The sequence below is a fragment of the Dreissena polymorpha genome, chromosome 2, assembly GCF_020536995.1.
Source record: "Dreissena polymorpha isolate Duluth1 chromosome 2, UMN_Dpol_1.0, whole genome shotgun sequence".
Lineage (NCBI taxonomy): Eukaryota > Metazoa > Mollusca > Bivalvia > Myida > Dreissenidae > Dreissena > Dreissena polymorpha.
This window is the reverse complement of record NC_068356.1, coordinates 142,758,438-142,783,555: the sequence shown is the minus strand read 5'-3', so window position 1 is coordinate 142,783,555 and position 25,118 is coordinate 142,758,438. Positions and strand designations below refer to the sequence as shown.

General features: G+C 33.3%; 1 protein-coding gene and 1 non-coding gene across 2 annotated transcripts in view; both read right to left on the bottom strand.

Annotated features, from left to right (window-relative positions):
• The window catches only part of LOC127870138 (intermembrane lipid transfer protein VPS13C-like), a 53,631-nt gene extending 33,391 nt beyond the window's left edge, over nt 1-20,240 (bottom strand). The window contains exon 1 of the mRNA XM_052412795.1: nt 20,141-20,240. Within this exon, the coding sequence (XP_052268755.1) occupies nt 20,141-20,240 (100 nt within the window). The remainder of the gene's footprint in view (nt 1-20,140) is intronic.
• Nucleotides 3,335-3,416, bottom strand: Trnas-uga (transfer RNA serine (anticodon UGA)). Its single transcript has one exon. It is a non-coding gene; the product is annotated as a tRNA-Ser (tRNA).
• Nucleotides 20,241-25,118: the final 4,878 nt, after the last annotated feature.

The following is a 25,118-nucleotide window of genomic DNA, read 5'->3' as shown; positions in this document are numbered from 1 at the left end:
TAGCAAAAGTTATTGCAAAATGTTAAAGTTGGCGCAAACAGACAGACAGACCAACAGACCAACAGACAGACAGGGCAAAAACAATATGTCCCCCACTACTATAGTGGGGGACATAAAAACTGTGTCTTTTTTGCAAAAAAAATACCTCATTAAGAAAATATAATGTAATAATATAATAATTTAAAGTGCATAATCATGTTATGAGAATTAAATTTATTATACCTGCACAATGTAATTTCATGACATGAAAGTTCATTTATATGACATTTTATGACAAACCATTTTTTCAAATGGTTATATATGTACAATACAGTCCAACCCCTCTTAAGCAGCCAGTCAAGGGAAACGGCCAAATTGGCTGCTTAAGCGGGGTGGCCTCTTAAGAGGGGGTTGGGTCATAGGGAGTCTGGAGTTGATGAGTTCATGGCCAACTGTTCAATTTTTGTATAAACAAAATTGTAAATATGTGTACATATACTAAACAATGTATAGACTTAAAATAATTGTATTTGTTCCTTTCTAAAATCAGCTATAAAACAAAATTTTCATTCAAAAAAATAATATTCATCTTTCTAATCATCATCAATATCATCATCATCATCAGAATCAAGTTAATGAAAAAGAATCATTCTTATGATTCAATGTTTACACAATGCGCGTTGTATGGTCCCAATGCACTTAAGATGGGAACAGTTGTGAATCAGTTATGCGTGAACAACTCCCGAATCACTATCAATCGATAATTTAATCGGTTTATTGCAGTTTTATGGTTTTGTATTTGTACCTACCGCACGAATTGGTCCCGACAGTGATCTCCTCCACGATAAAATCGTGGCTAGTTACTTAAGAGACTGATTAGAGCAACCGGGTGTAATCCTCCTGGAAATCGTGCTTTTCATGCATAAATTATAAAAACATTTTTTCGCCGCGTTTAAAGGGTTTTATCAAAATTAATATATTGAAATAATTGTAAATATAAAAACAAATATTAATGCTTTGTTTAATTCTGACAGGCTTTTTCCGCTCCATTTTGGGAAAACGCCACACTGGAATTTTGGGAATTTCACGTCGTGAAAACCCCCATTTTGGGAAAAAAATTAATCGCAAAATTGGCTCAATTGGGAAAAATTATCTCATGTAAATAGTGTTTCTTATATTTCAAAGAAGCCGTTAACTGGTAAATAACGACTATTTGGATAACTTATTATTAAAATTTTACAAACATGTGTGATAAGTGCAGGTTTTTTAATCTGAATTTGGGAAAAAGGCTTGGCCTTTTTTGAGGTGAAAAAAATCGCGCGAAGCGCCGGATTTTGAGGAAAATAAGGAAAGTCTTAAATAATCATTAACATATTTTACAGTTTTAAAAACAAATTCAAGGCAACAGATAATTAAATTATGCAATACTTTCTGTTTTCTACACCAGATCAGGTCAACTAATATATTTTAAGGTTAAAAGGTTTTTTTAAATTGGGAATTTTTTTTTTCAATTGGGAAAAAAACAACCAGATTAGCATTGGGAATGGGGCCGAATCTCGGACCCGTGGCATAGGGCGGAAAAAGCCTAATTCACAAATGAGAATACCGTAATAATTTGTAATCCGAAACACACTCCCGATTGTTTTATGTTAACGAGACGTTTACAAATTCTAGCATCAAAAAAGTCCTCATATATTTCTTTGTCCCGAAAAAAGCGCGCGAAAATTATGCACCAATTTACAATGTCAAGTGAAAAGCGTGCGTGTATTGATTTTTTTTATATAAACTTTGTAGCACAGAGAACATGTAGATCAGTTGATTTCGGCTAAAAGTTTTGTTGTTCTTTTTAACTTTTAATTGGCCCATAATTGTCATAATGTGTGCTTGAAATAGTATGATTCAACAACTACAAATAATAAATTATAAATTAATAATCTCTTTTCCAGTAATAATAGGTGATATTCGCACATGCGGAAACAAAAAGATCAAACGGTCGCATATTGCTTTTAACCCGATAACCTGATAATCAGCCGCTAATTAATTGCAATTTGCAAACTGGCTGTCAAAATGTTTATCACACAACACGCTTCAGTACTACAGAGCCTAAACCGCAGACTGGAAGTAAGTATCGATTTTATCGCCGTTGCGTCGGTGTAATTTTGCCAATGTACATGACTGACTTACTCGCGCGAGACCACTCATATGGGGTAAATTTAACATTTGGGATGCAAAATAGCTGGCCACTGGCCGGAGAAACGGGGTTACCGCTTAAGAGGAGTGCATTATATAGTGTTTATCGACGGTCGCGAAACACACCGGCCGCCTACACGGGGCGACCGGCGATGAGGGTCGACCGGAAATAGGGGTTGGACTGTAAATAGCACATGCTAATCAGGGATGACGCTTTCCGCTTTTATTGTATTTTTCGTTTAAAGATCTCTCCCCTTAACAAAAACCCAGTTTTGGTCTAAATTGTCGTGCCTGATGAGCCTTTGTGGACTCCACAGGCTAATCTGGGAGGACACTTTATGCACATCCATAAAGCTCATTTTCCCAGATTGAGGCTCATATAAAAAAAATTTATAATAATAACATTGTGTACATAATTCGAAAATTGGAACTGTGAAAATACTAATGTAAATAATATACACTAAATATATCAATATTACCTCATTTGTCTACACTGTTTTCTTAGTCTCCGATCACCATAGGATGGAAATAAAAATAATGATCCTGAAATAGAGATAAAAATTAAATAATACATGGTTTTACTTTATCCCACAGTACTGCTGCATTAATTATGATGACAAATATTGAAAATGAAATAAACATTCAATACGTTTCGATTCATTTAAATACAATTTAAATGCAACTAGAAATGGCGCGGCAGAGGCCGAGGCGTATCCCCATGCCGCATGTTTGACCCAGGGGCTCCCCAGGGTTGGTAATGGGGCCATGCATAGTTGAGATTGACCATATTGTCATAAGAGAAGTTCAGTATCAATTAGAAGTGAATCGGTGTAGAAATGAGGAAGTTAATGTAAAATAACATAAAAAAATGAGTGAAAATCTCTGACCCGGCCCCGCCCTTACCCCCATAACTTTTGACCAAGGGGTTAGATCAATATTCCGTCACTGTCACCGTCACACATATGCTCCCAGCTACCATGTATGTAAGTTTCAAGGTTCTAGTGCTAATAGTGTAGGAGGAGCAGGTGGCCAGGACGGACAGGCGCACATCACCACAATATCCCCACTTTTTCACTGAAAAACGTGGGGATAATAAACATAGCATATATGCTATATTCAATCAAATTACGTTAGAAAAGAAATAAAACGCATCGCAAAAATTTTGTGTTGTAGGCAGGATTCGAACCTGTGCGGGAAAATCCCAAAAGATTTCAAGTCTATCGCCTTAACCACTCGGCCACGGCAACTTTACACTGGCTCTTCAATCTTCGAAGAAATCGCGGGAAATCATTATGGGTGCGCTACCTTAAAATTTGCAATTTCACAAGAATACATGTAACAATTCAGTTTTTACTGCAAATAATGCATTACCAAAAAGTGGCAGGTGGAAAACAACTTATATATGCTCAAGAACTTTAAGTGTTATAGTTTTTCATGTTGTTTTCTTATCAAAATGTATTCATTGTTTTCAAAACCTATTGCAATACCAGTTAACTGTAGTGCAGAAAATAGATATCATGGCTAGCATACATACACAGAATAAATTTGTAATTTTAAACCAAACAAAATGATATGTAACATTAAAGTTATTTCTATTTTAGTAACATTCCAATAGGTATAACATATCTTCTATTGAGCTTGCATGACGATTAAGCTGAATGGAATTCACTGGGGAGGGATATCATGTTTAGTCTATTTGAAGCTTATCAACCCTAACCAAGTTCATTTCTTTGTTTTATCAATGACAGGAACAAAGAAACACTGAATGTTTTTTATGATAAACCTATTGAAGAACAATGTGCGTATACGCTAATGGCTGCCTTTTGTATGCTGACATTTCTTTTTAATTTGAATTTCAAACTACAAAGTCATTTAAAGTGACAAACCGGTACCTTCAATGAATATGTAAAGCTATACTTGTTAAACAATAGATAATATTTTGAACCAATAATGCATTGACAATTAAGATAGACAATATTATTTCATGTGTTAAGCTATTGAGCGGAAATAATATTTTTACTGCAGTAATTTTGCATTGCAAAACAAACACCATGTGCAATGCAAAGTGCCATTATAATAGCATAAATAAATCTCAATTTATTGGGCTAAAACCAGTTGTGTATTATTCATTACACTTATCATATAGACCTTGAATCCAGCCATCAAACCATTATCAAGTCATTATAATTTATTAACCATGATTTAAAGTTTCACATTTTCAATGATCACTTTTTAATAAATTAGCTCTTTTTGTTTCATTCAACTGAGTAATTGAGCTGAAACCGTTTTACAAGAATGGATCTTAACAGATCCCAGAATTCATATCTAGATATATGTATGTGATATCAGGAAACTATCATGATTACCGTAGAGATCAGCAATATCTCGTAGAGATCAGCAATATCTGCCTACATGTCGTATTTGTATATTCTTTTACCAAAGTTAATTAATAAATAATATGTTATGTGCAATAATATTGCTTTTAATGAATTTATAACTATCAAATTTCTAAAATCCGCAAAACACAGATAAAAAACATGTTTTCACAATATTACACATTGAAACACTTGGTGACGGTTTCTAAAAGCATATGCATATATTCAACATAATTTGTACCATAAGCGTGTTTAAATGTGTTGTAATACAAACACCTTGTGTAAATAAAATGTGTAATCTGATTAAGAGAATAATTGTGTTCGCATACAATGTTATTATTGTTGTCAATTAAATTACAAGGACCCAAATTAATTTATTTTACAGGTGTCTGGTATACTGTATAGCAAATCTGCAAATTGCGTTATTTACATAAAGAGATTTGTTCAGAGATTTGTGCATTTGTGAACAATGTCGTTTAAGTAATATACTTATAAAACTGCAGAATTTTACCAGTTTTATATAAGTATAACTACACTTGAAAACATAGAAATTACTAGAAATGGCGCGGCAGAGGCTGACGCGTATCCCCACGCCGCATGTTTGACCCAGGGGCGCCCCAGGGTTGGTAATGGGGCCATGCATAGTTGAGATTGATCGTATTGTCATAAGAGAAGTTCAGTATCAATTAGAAGTAAATCTGTGTAGAAATGAAGAAATTATAGTAAAAGGCAATTTTGGGTGGGCATGACCTATGTGGGCGGGGCGCCCTAGGGTTGGTAATGGGGCCATGCATAGTTGAGATTGACTGTATTGTAATAAGAGATGTTCAGTGTCAATTTGAAGTGAATCGGTGTAGAAATAAGGAAATTATAGTAAAAGGCAATTTTGGGTGGGCGTGGCCTATGTGGGCGGGGCGCCCCAGGGTTGGTCATGGGGCCATGCATAATTGAGATTGACCGTATTGTCATAAGAGAGGTTCAGTATCAATTTGAAGACAATCGTTGTAGAAATGAAGAAATCATGGTAAAATAACCTTAATAAATGAGTAACAATCTCTGACCCGGTCCCACCCCCAACCTCCATAAATTTTGACCCAGGGGTCAGATCAAAATTTCAAATAGTGCAGGGTCGCTCATATGCTCATAGCTACCATGTGTGTAAGTTATAAGGTTCTAGTGCTAATAGTGTAGGAGGAGATAGTGGCCAGGACGGACGGACGGACAGACAGACGGCAGAGAAAACCACAATATCCCCACGCTTTTCAAAAAGCGTGGGGATAAAGACAATTTTGGGTGGGTGTGGCCTATTATAGGCATGGCGCCCCAGGGTTGGTAATGGGGCCATACATAGTTGAGATTTACCGTAATGTCATAAGAGATGTTCAGCATCAATTTAAAGTAAATCGGTGTAGAAATGAAGAAATAATAGTTAAAGGCAATTTTGGGTGGGCGTGGCCTATGTGGCCGGGGCGCCCCAGGGTTGGTCATGGGGCCATGCATAGTTGAGATTGACTGTATTGTCATAAAAGAGGTTCAGTATCAATTTGAAGTGAATCAGTGTAGAAATGAAGAAATTATAGTAAAAGGCAATTTTGGTGGGAGTGGCCTATGTGGGTGGGGTGCCCCAGGGTTGGTAATGGGGCCATGCATAGTTGAGAATAACTGTATTGTCATAAGAGAGGTTCAGTATCAATTTGAAGTGAATCTGTCAGATCAAAATTCCAAATAGTGCAGGGTCCCTCATATGCTCATAGCTACCATGTGTGTAAGTTTCAAGGTTGTAGTGCTAATAGTGTATCAGGAGATAGTGGCCCGGACGGACGGACAGACGGCGGAGATAACCACAATATCCCCAGGCTTTTCAAAAAGCATGGGGATAAAGACAATTTTGGGTGGGTGTGGCCTATTATGGGCGGGAAGCCCCAGGGTTGGTAATGGGGCCATACATAGTTGAGATTGACCGTATTGTCATACGAGATGTTCAGTATCAATTTGAAGTAAATCGGTGTAGAAATGAAGAAATTATAGTAAAAGGCAATTTTGGGTGGACGTGGCCTATGTGGCCGGGGCGCCCCAGGGTTGGTTATGGGGCCATGCAAAGTTGAGATTGACTGTATTTTCATAAAAGAGGTTCAGTATCAATTTGAAGTGAATGGGTGTAGAAATGAAGAAATTATAGTAAAAGGCAATTTTAGGTGGGCGTGGCATATTTGGGCATGGCCTATGTGGGCGGGCCACCCCAAGGTTGGTAATGGGGCCATGCATAGCTGAGATTGACCGTATTGTCATAAGAGAGGTTCAGTATCATTTTGAAGTGAATCGGTGTAGAAATGAAGAAATTATAGTAAAAGGCAATTTTGGGTGGGCGTGGCCTATGTGGGCGTGGCCTATGTGGGTGGGGTGCCCTAGGGTTGGTAATGGGGCCATTAATAGCTGAGATTGACTGAATTGTCATAAGAGAGGTTCAGTATCAATTTGAAGTGAATCAGTGTAGAAATGAAGAAATTATAGTAAAAGGCAATTTTGGGTGGGCGTGGCCTGTGTGGCCGGGGCGCCCCAGGGTTGGTAATGGGGCCATGCATAGTTGAGATTGACCGTATTGTCATAAGAGAGGCTCAGTAAATCGGTGCAGAAACGAAGAAGTAAATGTAAATTAACAAAAAAAAATGAGAGAAAATCTCTGACCCGGCCCCGCCAACCCCCATAACTTTTGACCCAGGGTCAGATCAAAATTCCGTCACTGTCACTGTCGCACATATGCTCATAGCTACCATGTATGCCAGTTTCAAGGTTCTAGAGCTAATAGTGTAGGAGGAGCAGGTGGCCAGGACGGACGGACAGACGCACATCACCACAATATCCCCACTTTTTCTCCGAAATACGTGGGGATAATGATAGAGATGAAATATGTATAAGCAATACTATATGATTACCAAATACATGTATTTGCAAACAATGACTTTGAAAAACAACCATAACCTTATTTTGCATTATTTAACAAATTGAACTGTTAGTTTAACGTTTGTTGATGATAGTTAGAAAGAATAAAAAAGGCATTTATATCATGTGAATGTGAAAAATGTATATCCATTTCAGTGCTTAATTGCTCCAATGAGACCACAATACTGATGTTATTGCTGTGTGTTAATGAAAATAAAGTGAACATTGATGTAGTCTTATAACTTGGATGATGGCTTACAATCTGCAATCTGCTACTCCTTCCATTGACATTCTATGTAAAAAGTAAAATATAACCTCAAAGCACAGACATTTTAAAAAGTATGACGGACAGACGGACATACAGACGGAAATGCAATCACTCGATGCCCACCTTTGGGGGCATAAAAATTTAGTCCTGTTAATAATCACTTGACACTTTTTAATGTGTTTACCTTCACCATGACTTACAAAATATCTAATGGTGACTGGGACCATTCAACTTCCTGACCACATTCCTCACGAGGTGGCTATGTTTCTTTGTCAGATGGCGACAAAGTTTCATCCGAATCTGAAATCTTTATTTTAAAAAAGTATTATAACATTGTAATAAATGTATGAAAACACATGTATTTATTTATAGTTATTAGTTGTACATTGTATATAGTTACTTTAAACAGTATTAAAATGTGTATGATATTTTATTTAATATACAAACAAGTTATTGTTTCATGTCAAACACAAACAAGTCAATGGGTTAAATAATTTCCTTTCATCTAAAATATGCCATATTTATGTATTAATGTTATGATAAAATCAATATCTTATTTGCTCATTTAATTAAATTAATAATCTTATATCTTTTAAAGAATATAAAATAAGTATACCTTCCAAAAATATATATTACATAAATTGTATTGCTTTTAAAACATAGCACTTATACAAATTGTTTAACTATTTATAAAACGATTTTCTCAAATAATCCTTGCTTTCCCCTTGCTTGCCAGTGTCTGTACCTCTATAACTACATCACTGCCATCAGTTCCTTCAGAATCATACTCATACAGGTCTTCACTCATAGTTCATTAGTGACTGTGTAATCTATATAATATACAAAATTTCAATCAATAGGTACGACTATCTGTATCAAAGTTATTTTCAATAATTATGTAAAATAAATGAAATTTGGTACGAATGAAGTTTGGTATAAATCGTAAAATTTTGTTTCATAAATAAAACAGTTATATTCGATTGTTATCCTTAATGTTTACACAAAAACAAGTTCAATGGGTTCAAACAAATAAAAAAAACATACACAGGTGTAAGTATTAAAATTGTATTATAAAACAAACCAATAAAGTGTTACAGCCAAGTTGTTGTTGTTGTTTGTTTACAATGTAACAGTTACCTCCCTTGTTGTATTTTACCAGGTAATTATTAAATAACAAACATAACATATACGCGCAAAATATTTCAGATTTTTATTTTTTATTATGTAAAGTATACATTTTTCTTCTAAATAAAACCATTAAATACTTAGAATTCGTAATATAACAAATAAATAATTTAAAATGAAAACTTACCATAAAAAATAAGCAAAGAAATCAACGCGATCGCGAAATATGTTGGTCAAATTCTACAAGTTTGTTCATCGTTCTATTAAATCCATGTACTTTTTATTTGCTAAAAATACGTTTTCAACGCGTAATTGACGTGTATTTTGGCAACCTACAGTGGGGTCGGTTTTCGTGAATATACAAAAACCTTATCTCCCCTGAATTAGGTAGGTGCGGTGGTTGCTACACATAGTGAATAGGAGGTTTTGGGGATTCCGATAATGACGTCACATTTGCGCATGCTCAAATTTTGGCCGTCAAAGCTGCGGCCATTCTGCTATTGTTTGCATTTGATGAACCACATCGTGATAAGGTTACAATCATATTCGCGACCCTTTTGAAGAACAAAAAATATTCAGAAATTGAAATTCTTTCAGATTAAATTAAATCCAACAAACGAACACAAATAAGGACGAAAACAAACAACAAATTGATTGATTTTATGTAATCAACATATAGAAACTGATTTGAACCTATTTGTCTGTAAAAACTTACCTTGTAACAGATTAACTAAATCCTCTTGATAAATGTAAATGTTCTGATTTAATTGTTCACACCAATTTTGGCACTCTTTGTTTCAGCATTTTTAACCCAGTGTTTAATTGCCACTTTATTTATCACAAACCGATTATCTCGATATGATCAAATACTGTCCAGACAATTACTAAGAAAACAGTGTGTCATAAACCCAGGGACCTATACATGTATGACTCTGTATGGGGTCTCTGCATAAACCACATGTGTCTTGTCATTAAACACAATTTAAGATACCTCCATGTCATCTCTCGGCATATTAAGTAAAAAACTTAACAGTTGCTTTAATAAAATATTTGAACATATTTTTTAAAAAAATTGACATTTGTCCGAAATGGATTAACAGCTAGGAACTATTAAGTACATATATATATTAGCCAGTTTAAACATAACAATAAAGTGTTTAATAACTATACATTTAAAATTGTACACATTTTCTGCTACACAGTTAACATATTTAACGGGTACCTGCAAATGTAAACTCTGCTATAATGTGTAAAGATCGAGCGTTACTGCAGTGTTCGAAACATCATCATGAAAACAAGCAATCGTGTTTGGTCATTATAGGGATATAAAATACTTGCGTTAAATAAATTAAATGTGTAGATTTATGGTATCATGAAATGCTAGATTTGTATCGCCCATTATCACTACAGACGAGTTTTCAATATACATGTACATGCAAAGACAGTTCAATTTGCAAAATATGCAGGTGTTTTTTCAATTTTAAGGCTTAAATTTATTAATATTTTCATTCAATGTAAACGAAACGAACATTAATTCAATGTAAAAGAAAATTTAAACTACATTTCAAGATTGAAATGTATTGAGATATTTTAGGGCTTTGTTTTATAACTGATTCAATGCACCCCTTACACTAAATTTCAATCGCGGATGAAAAAATAACACTATTGCATCCACACCACTTATAATAACATTCAAATAATTATGTTTTATTATCTTTGAAATATCATTTATTAAAGTCTTACTTAAAAAAAGAATACGGGTTTTTATAGTTTTGTTTTGTGAAATTGTAAGTATTAAGTCTTCCGACGACCTTTACTCTGATACAATGTAATTGGCCGCGATCGAGAAGTTGACGGCCAATCTATTTTTAGTAACGTAAAACCCCTCTTGTGATGTCACACAAAAACCTCCTATTGTTATCACTTTGTTAATATACCCTTCAGCTAATATTTCACACATGTAATCAGGCTTCAAAAACACAAATCAAGTAAGCAATTTAGAAACTTTTTCAAACGTTTTCTGAATTTTACACGTTATTATGTTATCATTCAATCTTTCAATATTAAAACGGGCAAAAGCCCGCAAAGCGGGCGTTGACCGTTCATACATATGGGAATTTAGACATATAAAATTACATAAGAATACCACATATGGATACGTCTCAAAAAAATTTGCCACGCGACATATATTTTCGCGATGCTATTTATGGCCTTGAACAAATCAAAAACACTTTGACATATGCTAAATCACATGTAAATACATACCTCAGGAAAAGTTATATCAATGACATCATAATTGTGTAGCGAATCGCACTAAATATTCTCGCATTATTTTTTTTTCTTCGCAACCGTTCCAAAATTAAGTCACTACTCAATTATCTCCCCTCAATGCTCTTCTTCAGTGGGTATAAGCCAAAGACTGGTTCACTACATATAGTGACAGTCTTTACCAAACACAATTTAGGTGAACATAACCCGTCTTTAATATATTGTCGAATCTCAGATTTCTGTCGAATTTATTTGCTTTGATCTTTTCGATATCTTATTGTTATTATTATCCTGACAAATCACAAAGGCTTGTTAAAAAATTATTTGTTTTAAACATTATAGTTGGCATCTCTATTCTTCCAGTATTCTCGCGGTATTTCAATAACGACACCCTACTGTTTATTTGTCAGAATTTGTGACGCATTTTCCATTCGCTCTCAGAAAGAAGTTTTACGTGTGATCATGAGCAATATTCTGGTAAGTTGTTGTTGTTATCCACCAGAAACACATTTATTTTCAAAATTTAAAGATATTCCAATCTACCTTTTTAGTCTTTTAGCTTTAATTTTTAACGTATTTACACCTCGTCTGCTCGCACTTTACCGATATCCCGAAAGGTTACATATCACTATAATTAGTTAAGGCCTCAAACCACAAAATCCGATACCGTTGGATTTTCGTACAACAATCTAACGTAAAAAATCTGCCAGATTCGAAATCAACAAAAAACAAGACACTTACAAATTGTCTGCGTTATTGATCAAATTTTAAGGTATTTGTTGGTTTTCCTTTTTTAGAAGCTGTTCTGCGAAGGCAAGAGCTGGGCATCATACAAGCCATTCTATCCAGCAAAACTGACAGTTTTGGTTTACAGATATCAACAAAGGAGGGATCCTGAACTATCAAAATTTCCAAGCTATACACACAGTTATTATCTGTGGTGATCTTTATTGGTTCTGTTTGTTTACTTGGATGGAACATACGTGAACTTTTATAGAACTTTGAAAATTCTATATATGTCTATCTATAAACTAAAATCATCTATGGTATAATAAGATCAGATGTGCAAACAATGTCAAAGGGTTGTTAAATTAACAATTTGAAGGCAATTATGCTGAAAAAATATGAAAGTTCCCATGCAAATTTTGTCTGTATATCGACAAGTGTCTGCCGATAGTTGTCAAACTAGTTATACAAAACTTACCACAAGTATGTAAAAGCACTAAGTACCTGTGATTATTTTTAGTAAGATAGTGTAATGCTAAACAGTAGCAAAAACCTTGTTTAGTAAATGCATAATGCAATTAATATGATTTCCATTCTATTGTGTAATTAATAAATTGGATGTTGCTTGTCAATCCATGATAAATGTTTTATGGCTAGTACAAAACCAGCAATGTTAATTTTGTAAAAGGTAATATAATAACACCACTTTGTAATTTCATATACGTAAATATTCTTGAAATGTAGGTTGATGACAGTGTTTTAGTTTTACTTATTTTGTAACTATTATTTTATGTGCAAATAAATGATGTGAAGTGTTTTGTATCTCCACACAATACGACATACCTTTTTATATATGTACTGTGTTATGTGTTATTTGAATGTTTAAATAAAAAAATATGGATGATATAACATGATGCATTCTAATATTTGCATACAAATTGTAACTATAGACAGAGCTCTAAATAAGGGCCGTACAGCCGTAAATACGCCTTTTTCATGAAGATTTACGCTTTTACTTTTATAAACTGGACATACAATAACGGCATTAATATCCATTTTACGCATTTACGAAAACAATCTGGCCGTACCGATACGTCTGCGTCAGCACGGCGTGATTTAATTTATTGGTCCCTAACCTAACAACGCTTTTCGTCAATTTAAATTACCGAAAAGTTGTAGACTGGGTTCATATATTTTTGTCTATTCTGTCGCATGATTTCCTGTAACTTGTAAATCTGTCAAAAACAATATGTCTGCGCGCTATGGAATGCCGGCTTAACCGAAAGCGGTTCAATACAACACTTTGTTGTCATATAATGGCTACATACGGTGTCGTCTAACCATCCTGACATTAAATATGTAAACCCAGAAAAAGACATTGTCGCCCCGATATTAAACGATTTGATTGCATCGGTGGCTTAAAACATGAGACAACATGATGAGAAACGAATGAGACAGTGAAATAAGAGTTCATTTACTTAGCTTACTAGTTGGCTTGTGTTTTCTTGTCAAGAAAAATGAAGAAATAGTATTAGTCATTAGTTGTAATGTGTAGTTGTATTTGCATCATAATTCAGAATGGAAAACCTAATACAGTAACTGTTTAAGAATTAGCTACATATATTTATTATAATTGCTGCAAATGTTTCTGTAAAGTCAGTTATACACCCTTCAATATCCAAGAACACGGGTAGTACAGTACTACTTGTATTTTTGGATATGGTAGTACAGGTACTATTTGAGTTTAAGCGTTACTCCTTTTTTTTCTGCCAGTGGCAGTACCATTACTAATTTCACAAATCCTTATCTGGAGCTCTGTATAGAGCTAAGTGTATGCAGTTTAGACTGTGATTTTAGAATTGCTACAAAATGGCTAGTTTTTAGTGGCGACAAAATTTAAACTATTCAACAATAGTTTGCGAAAGAAAATTAGAAACCTGCAAGATACCTGTAATTATTAAATAATTTAATTGCGAAACAAGTATGTTGCTATGCTGTTACACATAACTATACATTGATAATAAATAAGAAGACAATTAGTGGTGTTAACGTTTCCCAACAGTAGAAATCATTCTTCTGATGAAATCAGTGATATACAGAAGAAAGCTCCAGGTATGGCTTTCAATACGTAGTGTGTGTTATTTGACAGTCTAAAACTTATTGGATTAAAAAAATCCTGTCAAATTTGTCAATCAAAATTGATTTGACACATCACATGATTTTGATTGTTAAATCAGTGTACTGTATGCTAAATGCAACTGCTTAAGCAAGCTGTCAAGTTGAATCGAGACATTTGATGAAACAAACTATTTCCTGGGTAGGACCAGTACTTAGTGTCTATATGACGTACCATGACGTCGAAAGTCTACAAGAAGTACTATGTAGAACGAGAAATGTACTTCGACGTACATATATTATTATTTATACTGAATTATACGACTATCGACCGCTTACTCATAGCAGTGATTTTTATTGCTTTAATTTGTTACAGCCTGTGCCTTTTGAATTGGGAAAATTAGCGCGATAAACCGTGAAATTGGGAAAAATAGCGCAATAAACCATGAAATTGGGAAAAAAAATAAGCATTATAAATAGGATTATAAGTAACAGAAGTGATATTGTGTTTAAGTGCATGTTCAGGGAGTTTTCTAGAAAAAGAGTCTGGTCAAATTGGTTTTTTTTTTAATCAATAAAAGTGGCAAGTTTGGGAATGATTTATGGACAAAAATGACTAAATTCAAGTTATATATTTTGTAAGATGTTTAAAAAATAAAGTTGAGACCTAGATTTAAGAAATCATAATTAAGTTATATGAGACTTCTTTCTAAAAAAAAAAAAAAAAAAAAAAAATTTTTTTTTTTTTTTTAAGTTGGGCTTTTTTTTGGAAATTTCGGTCAGAATTTTGGGAAAAAACGTGTTTTTTTGCGATTGGGAAGCAGCCGAAATTCGGCTGTAAATTTGAGCAAAAAAAATCACTGCATAGATATTGTGCGTATTTATTAAACATTATTATTATTATAATTTATACCAAATTATGCGACTATCGACCGCTAACTCATAGATATTGTGCGTATTTATTGACCTGGCGTGGCGGAATTAACCTCTGACTTATGCAAGTTATGGTTATCACAAAATACGACCAACGGGGAGGTTATAATACATTATTTATCCCGTTAATGCTTTGTAACTGTTTGGTTACCGTTGGGAATTTCCTACACAGTTATGCGCTGGACGGTCGTGATACTCCGCCCCGCATGATCAATAAATACTCACAATATGCTGAATAATTTTAATTTTAAAAAGGTAACAATTGAATCTTCCTCAAATTTGTATATAATCTATTTCAATGCATTAAATACTTAAAACTTCTATTTGTTGTTTTTTTGCCATTCTGATATTTTTATTCATTTTGTCCTCTATTAAAAAAGAGATTTTAAACATTTATTATGAATAAATCTGAAGGAAAAGCGGCTCAAGAGACTAGTGTTTTGATTGGCTGTTCAGAAAACGTGTACGTAGAAATACAAACATGTATGTCGAAGTACAAATTGTACTTTGATGTACAAATATATACTTTGAAGTGTATTTTATATTTATGTCGACGTACAATTATTGTACTTCGCCGTACATTTCTCTTTTTAACTTGTAGGTCTTCTTGACTCAACCCAAATGGTACGCCATAGTATGTCTTTAGGGTTATCTAAAGAATGCTCCCACTTAAGGGTTCAATACAGAGACCTCCCAGTGACTAAGCCAGTTAGCAGACACCCCATCCACTATACCACAGACACCGAACCAGCTATAAATTCCTGTGGCTAGAAAAAAATAAAAATAAGATGCTAGATCTTTCAGTGTTTTTTTATGGCATTTCGGGGCCGATATTTGGCCCCATTCCCCTCAAAAAAGAGTATATATTTTTCCCCCATTTTGTAAAAAGATCCCCTCCAGAATTAAAAAAAGAAAAAAAATTTTTTTTTTAGAAAGAACTATCTCATAATCATGATAAATATATCTCAAATTTATTTCATAAACAACTAAAAAAGTATATAGCTATAATTTATATTATTTTGAATAATTATAAAGAGTTGTATTAAATAGTTTTTCCCAAATCAGTGGACTTTTCACATTAATTGCATTTTTCTCCCAAAAATGGCAAAGAAAAGGCATGGTGTATCTATATTTAGTCAATAGAAAATGGCAAATTTGAGCATTTTTTATCAATAAAATGGACCAAATTGAAATGATTTTATCAACAAAATTTTATCAACAAATTTTGTTGATAAAATCATTTCAATTGGTCCATTTTATTGATAAAAAATGCTCAAATTTGCCATTTTATTGATTTGAAAGATCCCAATTAGACTCAAAATGGCTAAGAAAACTGAGACAGTGCATGAAGGCTGAACTGTCTGACACTTAAATGTTGAAAAAATCATTGAAATATATTTTAATTTTAAGAAAAAGGACAAAGACATTCAGCTGTGAATATTATATTCATACAAATATGTGTATTAATATAATAAATATCATTACATATAAACAAGTGAATTTTTAATTTTCCCCTTTTCCTAAAAACAACACATTTTTTCCCCTTTGGACGGGCCCCGCCACCATTCCCCTATAAGTGAAAAAAACACGGTCTTTAAGCTTGGAACATGTAACTGGTTTTAAGATTGATTGTTTTTGGATGCATTACTTAATTATTGCAACAATTATAATATTTTTAATGTGAAAATACTGAGCTCAAGCCGGGGATTGAACCCACGACCTCCAGAGTGGTATTCCGACACGGGTGGCAGACGTTTCTCCCCCAAGACGTTTCCTCCCCAGACGTTTCACCCCCAAAATGGGGGTGAAACGTCTGCATAATATGTAAATGTATATTAGCAACAGTTATTTGTAATAAAGTGAAAATAAAGTATTAGTATTTTAATTGAGTGCATTTTATGTGTAAAAAAATGATGTTAGTTGAGTCCTGACTAATTGAAATATTAATTAACAAATCTAACAAATTTAACAATTAAATAGATCTAATTATACTTGATTTTATAAGTGCCTTAAATTGTTCTTGCATTAATTAAGCTCATTGAAAAATTGAGTAAAATCAAAGCTTTGATGTTCTTTGATGGTCATTTTAAATGGAAAAGTATGTTACAAATTAAAATAATTATAACTATTGTATTAATCAATTGAGTAAAAGCACACCTTTGATGTTCTTTGATGGTCATTGATGGTCATTGTAAGTGGAATGGTATGCTACAAATTAAACAATTATAACTATTGTTTAAATCAATTGAGTAAACAAACACCTTTTTCTGATGATCATTTTAAGTGGAATGGTATGTTACAAAGTAAAGAATTACTATTATTGAATTAATGAATTCATGTTGCTACAAACAAATCTATAATTTAAGTTTAATAAGATATTTTCCATTACTTGTTCATTAACAGTGATTGAATTTTTTCATTTAAAGTGTATTTTTGCACGGCATGGACACAGTTTCATTTTATGAGGATTTTTTTTTTAATTAATAAAAAATCCAGTTTTGAAGTAAAATCAATTTAAATAATGCTATTATAATCAGAAAATGTGAATACGGAAAAATGTTTATTATTTTAATAAAACATCTTTGAGCTTCTCGTGAAAATTTAACAAAATGTCACTTACGCTACTTTTTACATTCAGAAAATGACATGCGTTTGTTATGTCAATTTCGAAAATTGGATAAAAACATTATTTTTACCAAAAAGGTTGACATAATATTTTATCAGTTGATGTATGTCACCTTAATAAACACAAAAATGGAAAAAAGTAAAAATGTATAAAATGTATAAAAATGTCAGTTACATGACTTATTACATTCAGTAGGCGATATGTTTTAATTATAATTTGTAAAACTAGATAAATACAACATATAAAACTGCATATTATGCACTTTTGATAAAACACAATTTATTTCCAAATTGTTGTCTTATTCCCAATTCACATAATGCAGTGTTATAATGAAGATAAGCCATAAGTTATGATTTTTAAGAATGAATAATAACTATTAACATATTTTTATTTTGCAGGTTTTTTTTTCCACTTTTTGGGAAGATAGCCCATGGCTTTGGAATTGGGAATTTAATCGGCATTTTCATGAAATTGGGAAAATAAATTCATTAGCCTTTTTTTCCACACGAAAAGTCCACTGAATAGGGAAATACTAAATTTGATATAACTCTTTACAATCATTCAAATTGAAAGAAAAAAATCATATAGTACTTTGTTAGATGTAATTGAATTACAATTGAGATAAAATACACATAAGACTTCTTTCTAAAAAAAAAAAAAAAAAAAAAAAAAAATTTTTTTTTTTTTTTTTTTTTTTGGAAATTGGGATTTTTTTGCCACATTTTGGGAAAAAAGTATACTTTTTGGGATTGGGAACATAGCCGAATTTCGGCTATAAAATCGGGCCAAAAAAAACCCTGTTTTGAGTAAATAAAGTTGTTATATGACATTAAAATTATAATTTATTACAGCCAGTATTGAATTGTAGTTCTCAAAAATAATTTTGATAAATAACTATCAGTGTGTCATAGATCTTTATTAATACCATTTACCTTCCAATTTAAAAATTAATTTAATTTGAAGCCAAAAAAATGTGACAGCATTTTCATCATTTGGCTAATATTAAATAACAACCACACCTACCATTATACAAGATATTAGGCACTTAGGGTGCAATAAACAAGCATTGACTAGATTAGCAAGTGTAGTACAACAGATAACAGCTAGATTATGGGTGCAATATACAGGCCCTTTAATCAGCATTGATGAGATTAGGTGACAGGGGGATAAGATGAGATTAGCACATTATTATGCAAAAAAACGTTTTTAAATAGTTTATCACTGTATTAAATATTATTAATGAATAGATTTGATTTGACTTAATTGATAGTTTTATATATGGAACAGAACAGAACAGATAGTTTATTCATATAACTTGAACATTTACAGTTCATCGTTACATATACAAAACTGACAATATAATAAGCAATAAGCACATGCATAGTAATGCGAAAGTGATTAAACTAGTACATTAAAAGGTGTTATATATAATATACAATTAGTTTGTTTAACAGTATACAATTTTATGAAATATTTTATTATTCGTACATAGCGATTTATATATAATGGGTATCGCCCTAGTTCCCCGTACACAGCTGAATTAGCGGTACTCATTTTGACACCCAGTATTCGTTTCAAAAATCTTCTGTGAACTCTTCGCAATTAAAGAAATCCGACAACGTCCCCATATGTCTTACACATAATTTCACTTCATCAAACATAGACCGAATAATTTTTAACAATCTACCGTTTATTTCGCTCTTAATAAGCTTGTACCATAGTCCGTTTCAATATATTGAATCATAACATTTCATAAGGTCGATATAGCAACAGTATAGTTTCTTTTTAGTACTAAATGTTTATCTATAAAAGCCTTAAGTAGGAAAAAAGAATCCACAGTGCTATAATTGGTTTTGAATCCAAACTATGGTAGTCATAGATGCATCTGTGACATCCAATCATTTTATTATATACATACATATAAATGCATGAAAAAAATATAATTGTTGACAATTATATAGTTTATTTATTTATCATATTTAACTGTTACAAGGAAAACAGTTTTGAAATTAATATAAATGTGATTTAACCATTTAATCAATTCACCAATTGACCCTATTTAATTGGATTAATTGGATTAAAAACAACAAACAACTACAGTTCCTCAACACTAATGATTTACATGCATTCCACAGTTAAACCAAACAAATAATCAAACAAGCTGCTTCATAAATAAAGTTAATTGAAAACTGCATAAACAAAATAATTATTTTGATAATAAATCAAGAATAAACTTCAACCAAACAATCATACATTTATTGGGGGGGAAACGTCTGCACTTAAACCAAAGTGGGGGAGAAACGTCTGGGGAGGAAACGTCTTGGGGGAGAAACGTCTAGGGGAGGAAACGTCTTGGGGGTGAAACGTCCGGAAACCTTCCGACACTTTAACCATGTCGCTAAAGAGCTAGCACAACAGCAAGGCTGTTGGAAGTGACCTTATTTCACTACACTTTGAACACAATCATGTCCATGTATTTATTAAAAATACATGGTTATCAAAAAAAGACATTAAAAGCTTTTGCCCGTAAATTAGGTAGCACCTATAATCATATTATTCATTCCTTAGAAGTTAGACTCAATCCTTAAGGCTTACCTCCCCATATCCCGAGTTTCAGTTGCGATTTATCCAAATTTTCAACAAAATCTCCAAGATATTTGTTGATCAAATCGACTACGGGGGACTCAAACACCATTTTGTTAACATGACAAGTTGCATCAATCGGACGATCTCAAAGTTGCAGAAAATTATTGACTTCTTCAAAAGGAAACAGCATCAGTTGCAGACTCCATTTTGTTGTCGTCATTTATGCTAATTGAGTGGGTCGTAACCTGTAAGACGGTATCGGGTCCGTTCGCCCTAGTTACATGTTCGCCCTGGGTCCGTTCGCCCTGTTACCCTAAAGAGTATACTAAATATTGATGCATGCATAAATCATGTTTATAAAACAGAACTGTTATTTATTTTTTTTAGAAATTATCTTAAATATGATTATTAGCGTATGATTAAGTAAATAAACATAAATTATGTAAATGAAACAGAGCGGTATCTTTTAAATTGTGTAGAAATTGGCCTCAAAGAAAATGTTCAATTATAATAAATACATTAAGGTATAAGATTATTATTATTTTATTATATAAATATTTAAATGGTAAGCAGCGCAACTTAAAGGCCACTTTCGTAAATTATGTAAACGGTCTACAAACGGAGAGATAAAATGTCAATTTATATTATAACCTTAGTCGATTTCGTCCGCCTTTTCAATTAAAAAGACCATTTATTGTATAAGCAAACCAAAAAGACCGATATATATGATAAATGACGTCTTCAGTGATAGGTTTCTCTTTCGCAATGAGGCCTATCATCAGGCCCAACGGAATGATGGTTTGCATTTCATATGCAAACAGTGTGAGGAAAGAAACTGGCCAGAAATCACCGACACCGATGCGGATGAAGATGAAAGGGCACTCACCAACACTGACCAACAATCGATGGGCAACTCAATTTACGAGAACGCTTCATTAATGATTATGAATTTCATAAAATGTGCTTAACTATATTATACTCGATTGGCATGTAAGCTAATACACATATTTCCAGAATGCTAACAAGAGTTCCACATTCTGGCGGTGTGGCGTGCGAAGTAAAAAAAATGCGTTGTCACGCGACAGTCCTACAGAAAGGCAGTGACTTCCGTCTATGCTCCAATGCGCACGTGCACCAAGCTGACCCGAAGCTTCCTCTTCGAGCGAAGTCTTCCACCATTGTTAGTTATTGTAAATGAAACGTAATGTTTTAACATATTTAAATTATTCATTAAAACATGGGACGACAATTTCAGCTTTTATGGAATTTTTCGTTTAAATGATGTCTCCAGTTAAGTTAAGGCGGAAAGTGTAGTCCCTGATTAGCCCGTGCGAACTGTACAGGCTAATCTGGGACGACACTTTACGCACATGCATAATTCCCAGTAAAGCATTATCGTATTTATTTTTTGTTATAGGTCAAACAGCGTATCAAGGAACAGCCTCGTGCCCGGGCAATAAAGGTGTAACATAAAGTTTTCATTAATTAATATAATAAACAATTAGAGAAAATTACTGGCCTTTGAAGGCTTTGTTACAAACACGCTTACACGTTAAAGAGCGCCGTCTTGATTTTTCACACATGTTGGCAAGTTTGTAGCTTAAGTTGTTATTTATGTATTAAAATGTTTAAAAGATAACAAATTTCGTTATATTTATTGCTTCCCTGCTTTGATAATAAAATTTAGGGCGAACGGACCCAGGGCGAACAGGATTTAGGGCGAACAGAAATTAGGGTGAACGGACCTGGATTCCTGTAAGACAAATCGGCCAAACTTGCGCAACTGTCTCGATATAAAAAAGGAAATCAGTAAAAATCGGATACCCAAATAGGTAAAACGGGTGAATAACTGTTTCGCTCGTAATGATAATCGACGCCAAATATGGCTTACATTACACAAGAAACATAATGTAATTGTAAATAGTTTATCTTCATTGAATTGTTTGTAAAAATATTAACACAGTCATGTTAAAACATTCATGTATACATATTTTACATCGCATCAGCGGCTTTTGACTACTATACCTACACGCCTGCACTTCACATTATGGTTGGATTTTTCTCTGGTCGGGATCTTATATAAATTTGGAAATGTCTACAAGGTCGTGAATAACATTTGGTTCTTGGCACTTCGATTGTTTCCTGTATCACTTGTTTCAGCATAAATGTTGCAGTGACTGGATTGTGATAACGGTTGGTTTCGTACCTTACAGTAATTTTTGCACCATTTTCATTTTCTGTTCTATGTTCTGTAATTTTGTGTTTTATATTGTTTCAAAGTACTTAACGTGCGTCTTAACGTCTCTGATATATGTATTTCATGGTAGAGGTTTTCGTGTAAGATTTACACAAAACTATTGTGTAACAGATTCTGTTTAAATGATGTGGCCTTTTAGGTATGTGTGTACAATAAACTTTAGCAAACTGCATTTTTTTGAATGTAAGGTCATGCTCCACCTCTTTTCTTACTCTAGAAGACTTCTGATGTCGTTTTCTAGGACATACACGTCGTCTATAATTAATTAACCTGCTCATAATTCACGTGTCAGCATAGATCCTAGTATTTAAGGAGACTGGATGAGAAAGCACAGTTTTAATGATCCCGAAAGTGAAAATGCAAAGGAAATTAACTACAATAACATCGAAAATAACGGTCTCAAGTTCAGAGATATCGCTATTCAAGAACCAAAATGTCTGATGTGCATTGAATTTAAATATGTAAGACATCATGACAAGGTGGTTTTAGTGACCATAAGAGTTGTTTCAATGATAATTAAAGCGACTGGTTCATACATTTTCTTTTAAATGCCATTAAATTTACTAACTGACCAAACAGAGGCTTTTTTCTACTTTAAGTATATTGCGGATTTTAAATTCAAAAGTGATCCGATTAATGTATGTTTTCACATAATAATGGCGCAATATACGCTTTCAGCTGAAGGAAACATATATAGCACACTAAGCGTACATAGTATAGTAGGCACGCGTTCAACTCAACTCAGTAAATAACGTTAATGAAACTGTAAAGCATAAGTATGTTGAAGGGTATTATAGTTTGTGTTTAACTGTCTATCTGCATTCGACAATATAATATAATGCGTGTTTGGTTTAAATGTACATGCAAAAATATGCGGTTTTAGTCAACTCGTACCTAAGTCAACTCGCACGGTAGTCAGCTCGCACGTTGTTCGGTAAACTCGCACGGAAGTCAACTCGTACCTAAGTCAACTCGTACCTTATTCAAACTATTGATGTGTTAATGGGTTCTAGATGAGTAAAAATTTACGCATAAGCACACACGAGAAACACTTTCAGTTCAATACTTTTAATTGCAATATTTTCACAAAATAACACATAATTTGAGGAGGGCTTGCAGATAAACGTTATTTCCGTTTCGCCGCGAATGCATGGCGGCAGAGTACTGTTTTTGAGTAATGCCTACAATGACGAAACATTTCCCCCGTTATTGCGTTAAGAACATTAAAACCATTGCAGAAATAGTAACACTGTGCGTTCATAAACAAATAGTTATACATATATCATAACGTCAACGTAAGTACAAATACGTATAGCTAAGTATCATATAAATCGCGTATATATGATGTACATACATACCATAAGTTGCACGAAAAAATGATTAATTTTACAATAATAAAATATGCATTTTAGTTCATACTTCAATAAAATTGTCAAACATAATTAAAATTAGAACATATGCGCTAAGGTTCTTCTTAAACTTATGATCTAAATAATAAATTATAAAGCATGAATAATTAAACTATTTTTTGAAAGTATTTTGTTAAAGACGCTATTTCTTTAGTTACGATCTATGAAATATTAAGTATAGAATGTAATGCACGGTACTTACCGGTTTAGCATATTCTGTGTTGCCATTTATGGCAACTATCGCATTCAATAGCTTGCTGCCTTGGACCTTTACTCCTTGGACACAAAATACATGGATAATCAATCACAAAAAATACGCATGTATTCACTTACACGCACGTAGTCCGTAGCACAGACATGTGGATAATGATAACATATTGTTTATTTAGTCGATTTATATACATAACTAAGAAACTTATATTATGAAATAATCGCATGCAACCATTAAACATCACCAAATTTTCATGTTATTTTCTTTACTTTACTTTAAACCTGATTATAAAAGTTAAACTAATTAAATACAAGCTTAATTAATTTTAATTGAATCTTCCGCGGTATACAACACATTTTACACCATTATCCGTGTTGTGACAAACATTAAATAACAACTGATTAATCATCATACCAATTAACTTTATTCGATTTATGTTTGGCCATTTTAATTATTGTTCGTGGTATATACCCCGGTAACACCTTGTAGCACATACTTCGACCCCATCCACTGCAGTATTAACCTTGCATGATGTTATTGACCACTTCATAAGTTGGCAAATGCAAGCATCCATCTTTGCATCCATCTGCGATCATCAGTTGTACCGTTTATGGCTCAGACCGGTTTGACTTAATTTTATGGCTGATCTTGATCTAGTGTTCGCAGCTTGAAATTTTGAGAAGGTTTGCAAGGAGTGTGTGTGTTTGAGATTTATTTACAGGTCGTCCAGCGTCTTCGCGACTACAGATGTATCGACCTGGCCCTGTGACCCTTCAGGGGAGAAAATTAGGTCATATTATACATCAGAGCACGATGGCCAATGAGACCTTAAGGTAGCGCACCTCTAATGATTTCCCGCGATTTCTTCGAAGGTTGAAGAGCCTACTATTAGGTGCCGTAGCCTAGTGGTTAAGGCGATAGACTAGAAATCTTTTGGGATATTCCCGCGCAGGTTCGAATCCTGCCGACGACGTTTACTTTTTTGCGACGCGTTTTATTTATTTTCTAACGTAATTTGATTTAATATGGCATATAAGCTATATTTATTGTTAAATATGTTGCAATTTTTATGCACATTCTTCAATTATTAAAATTAAAACAACGTTATGG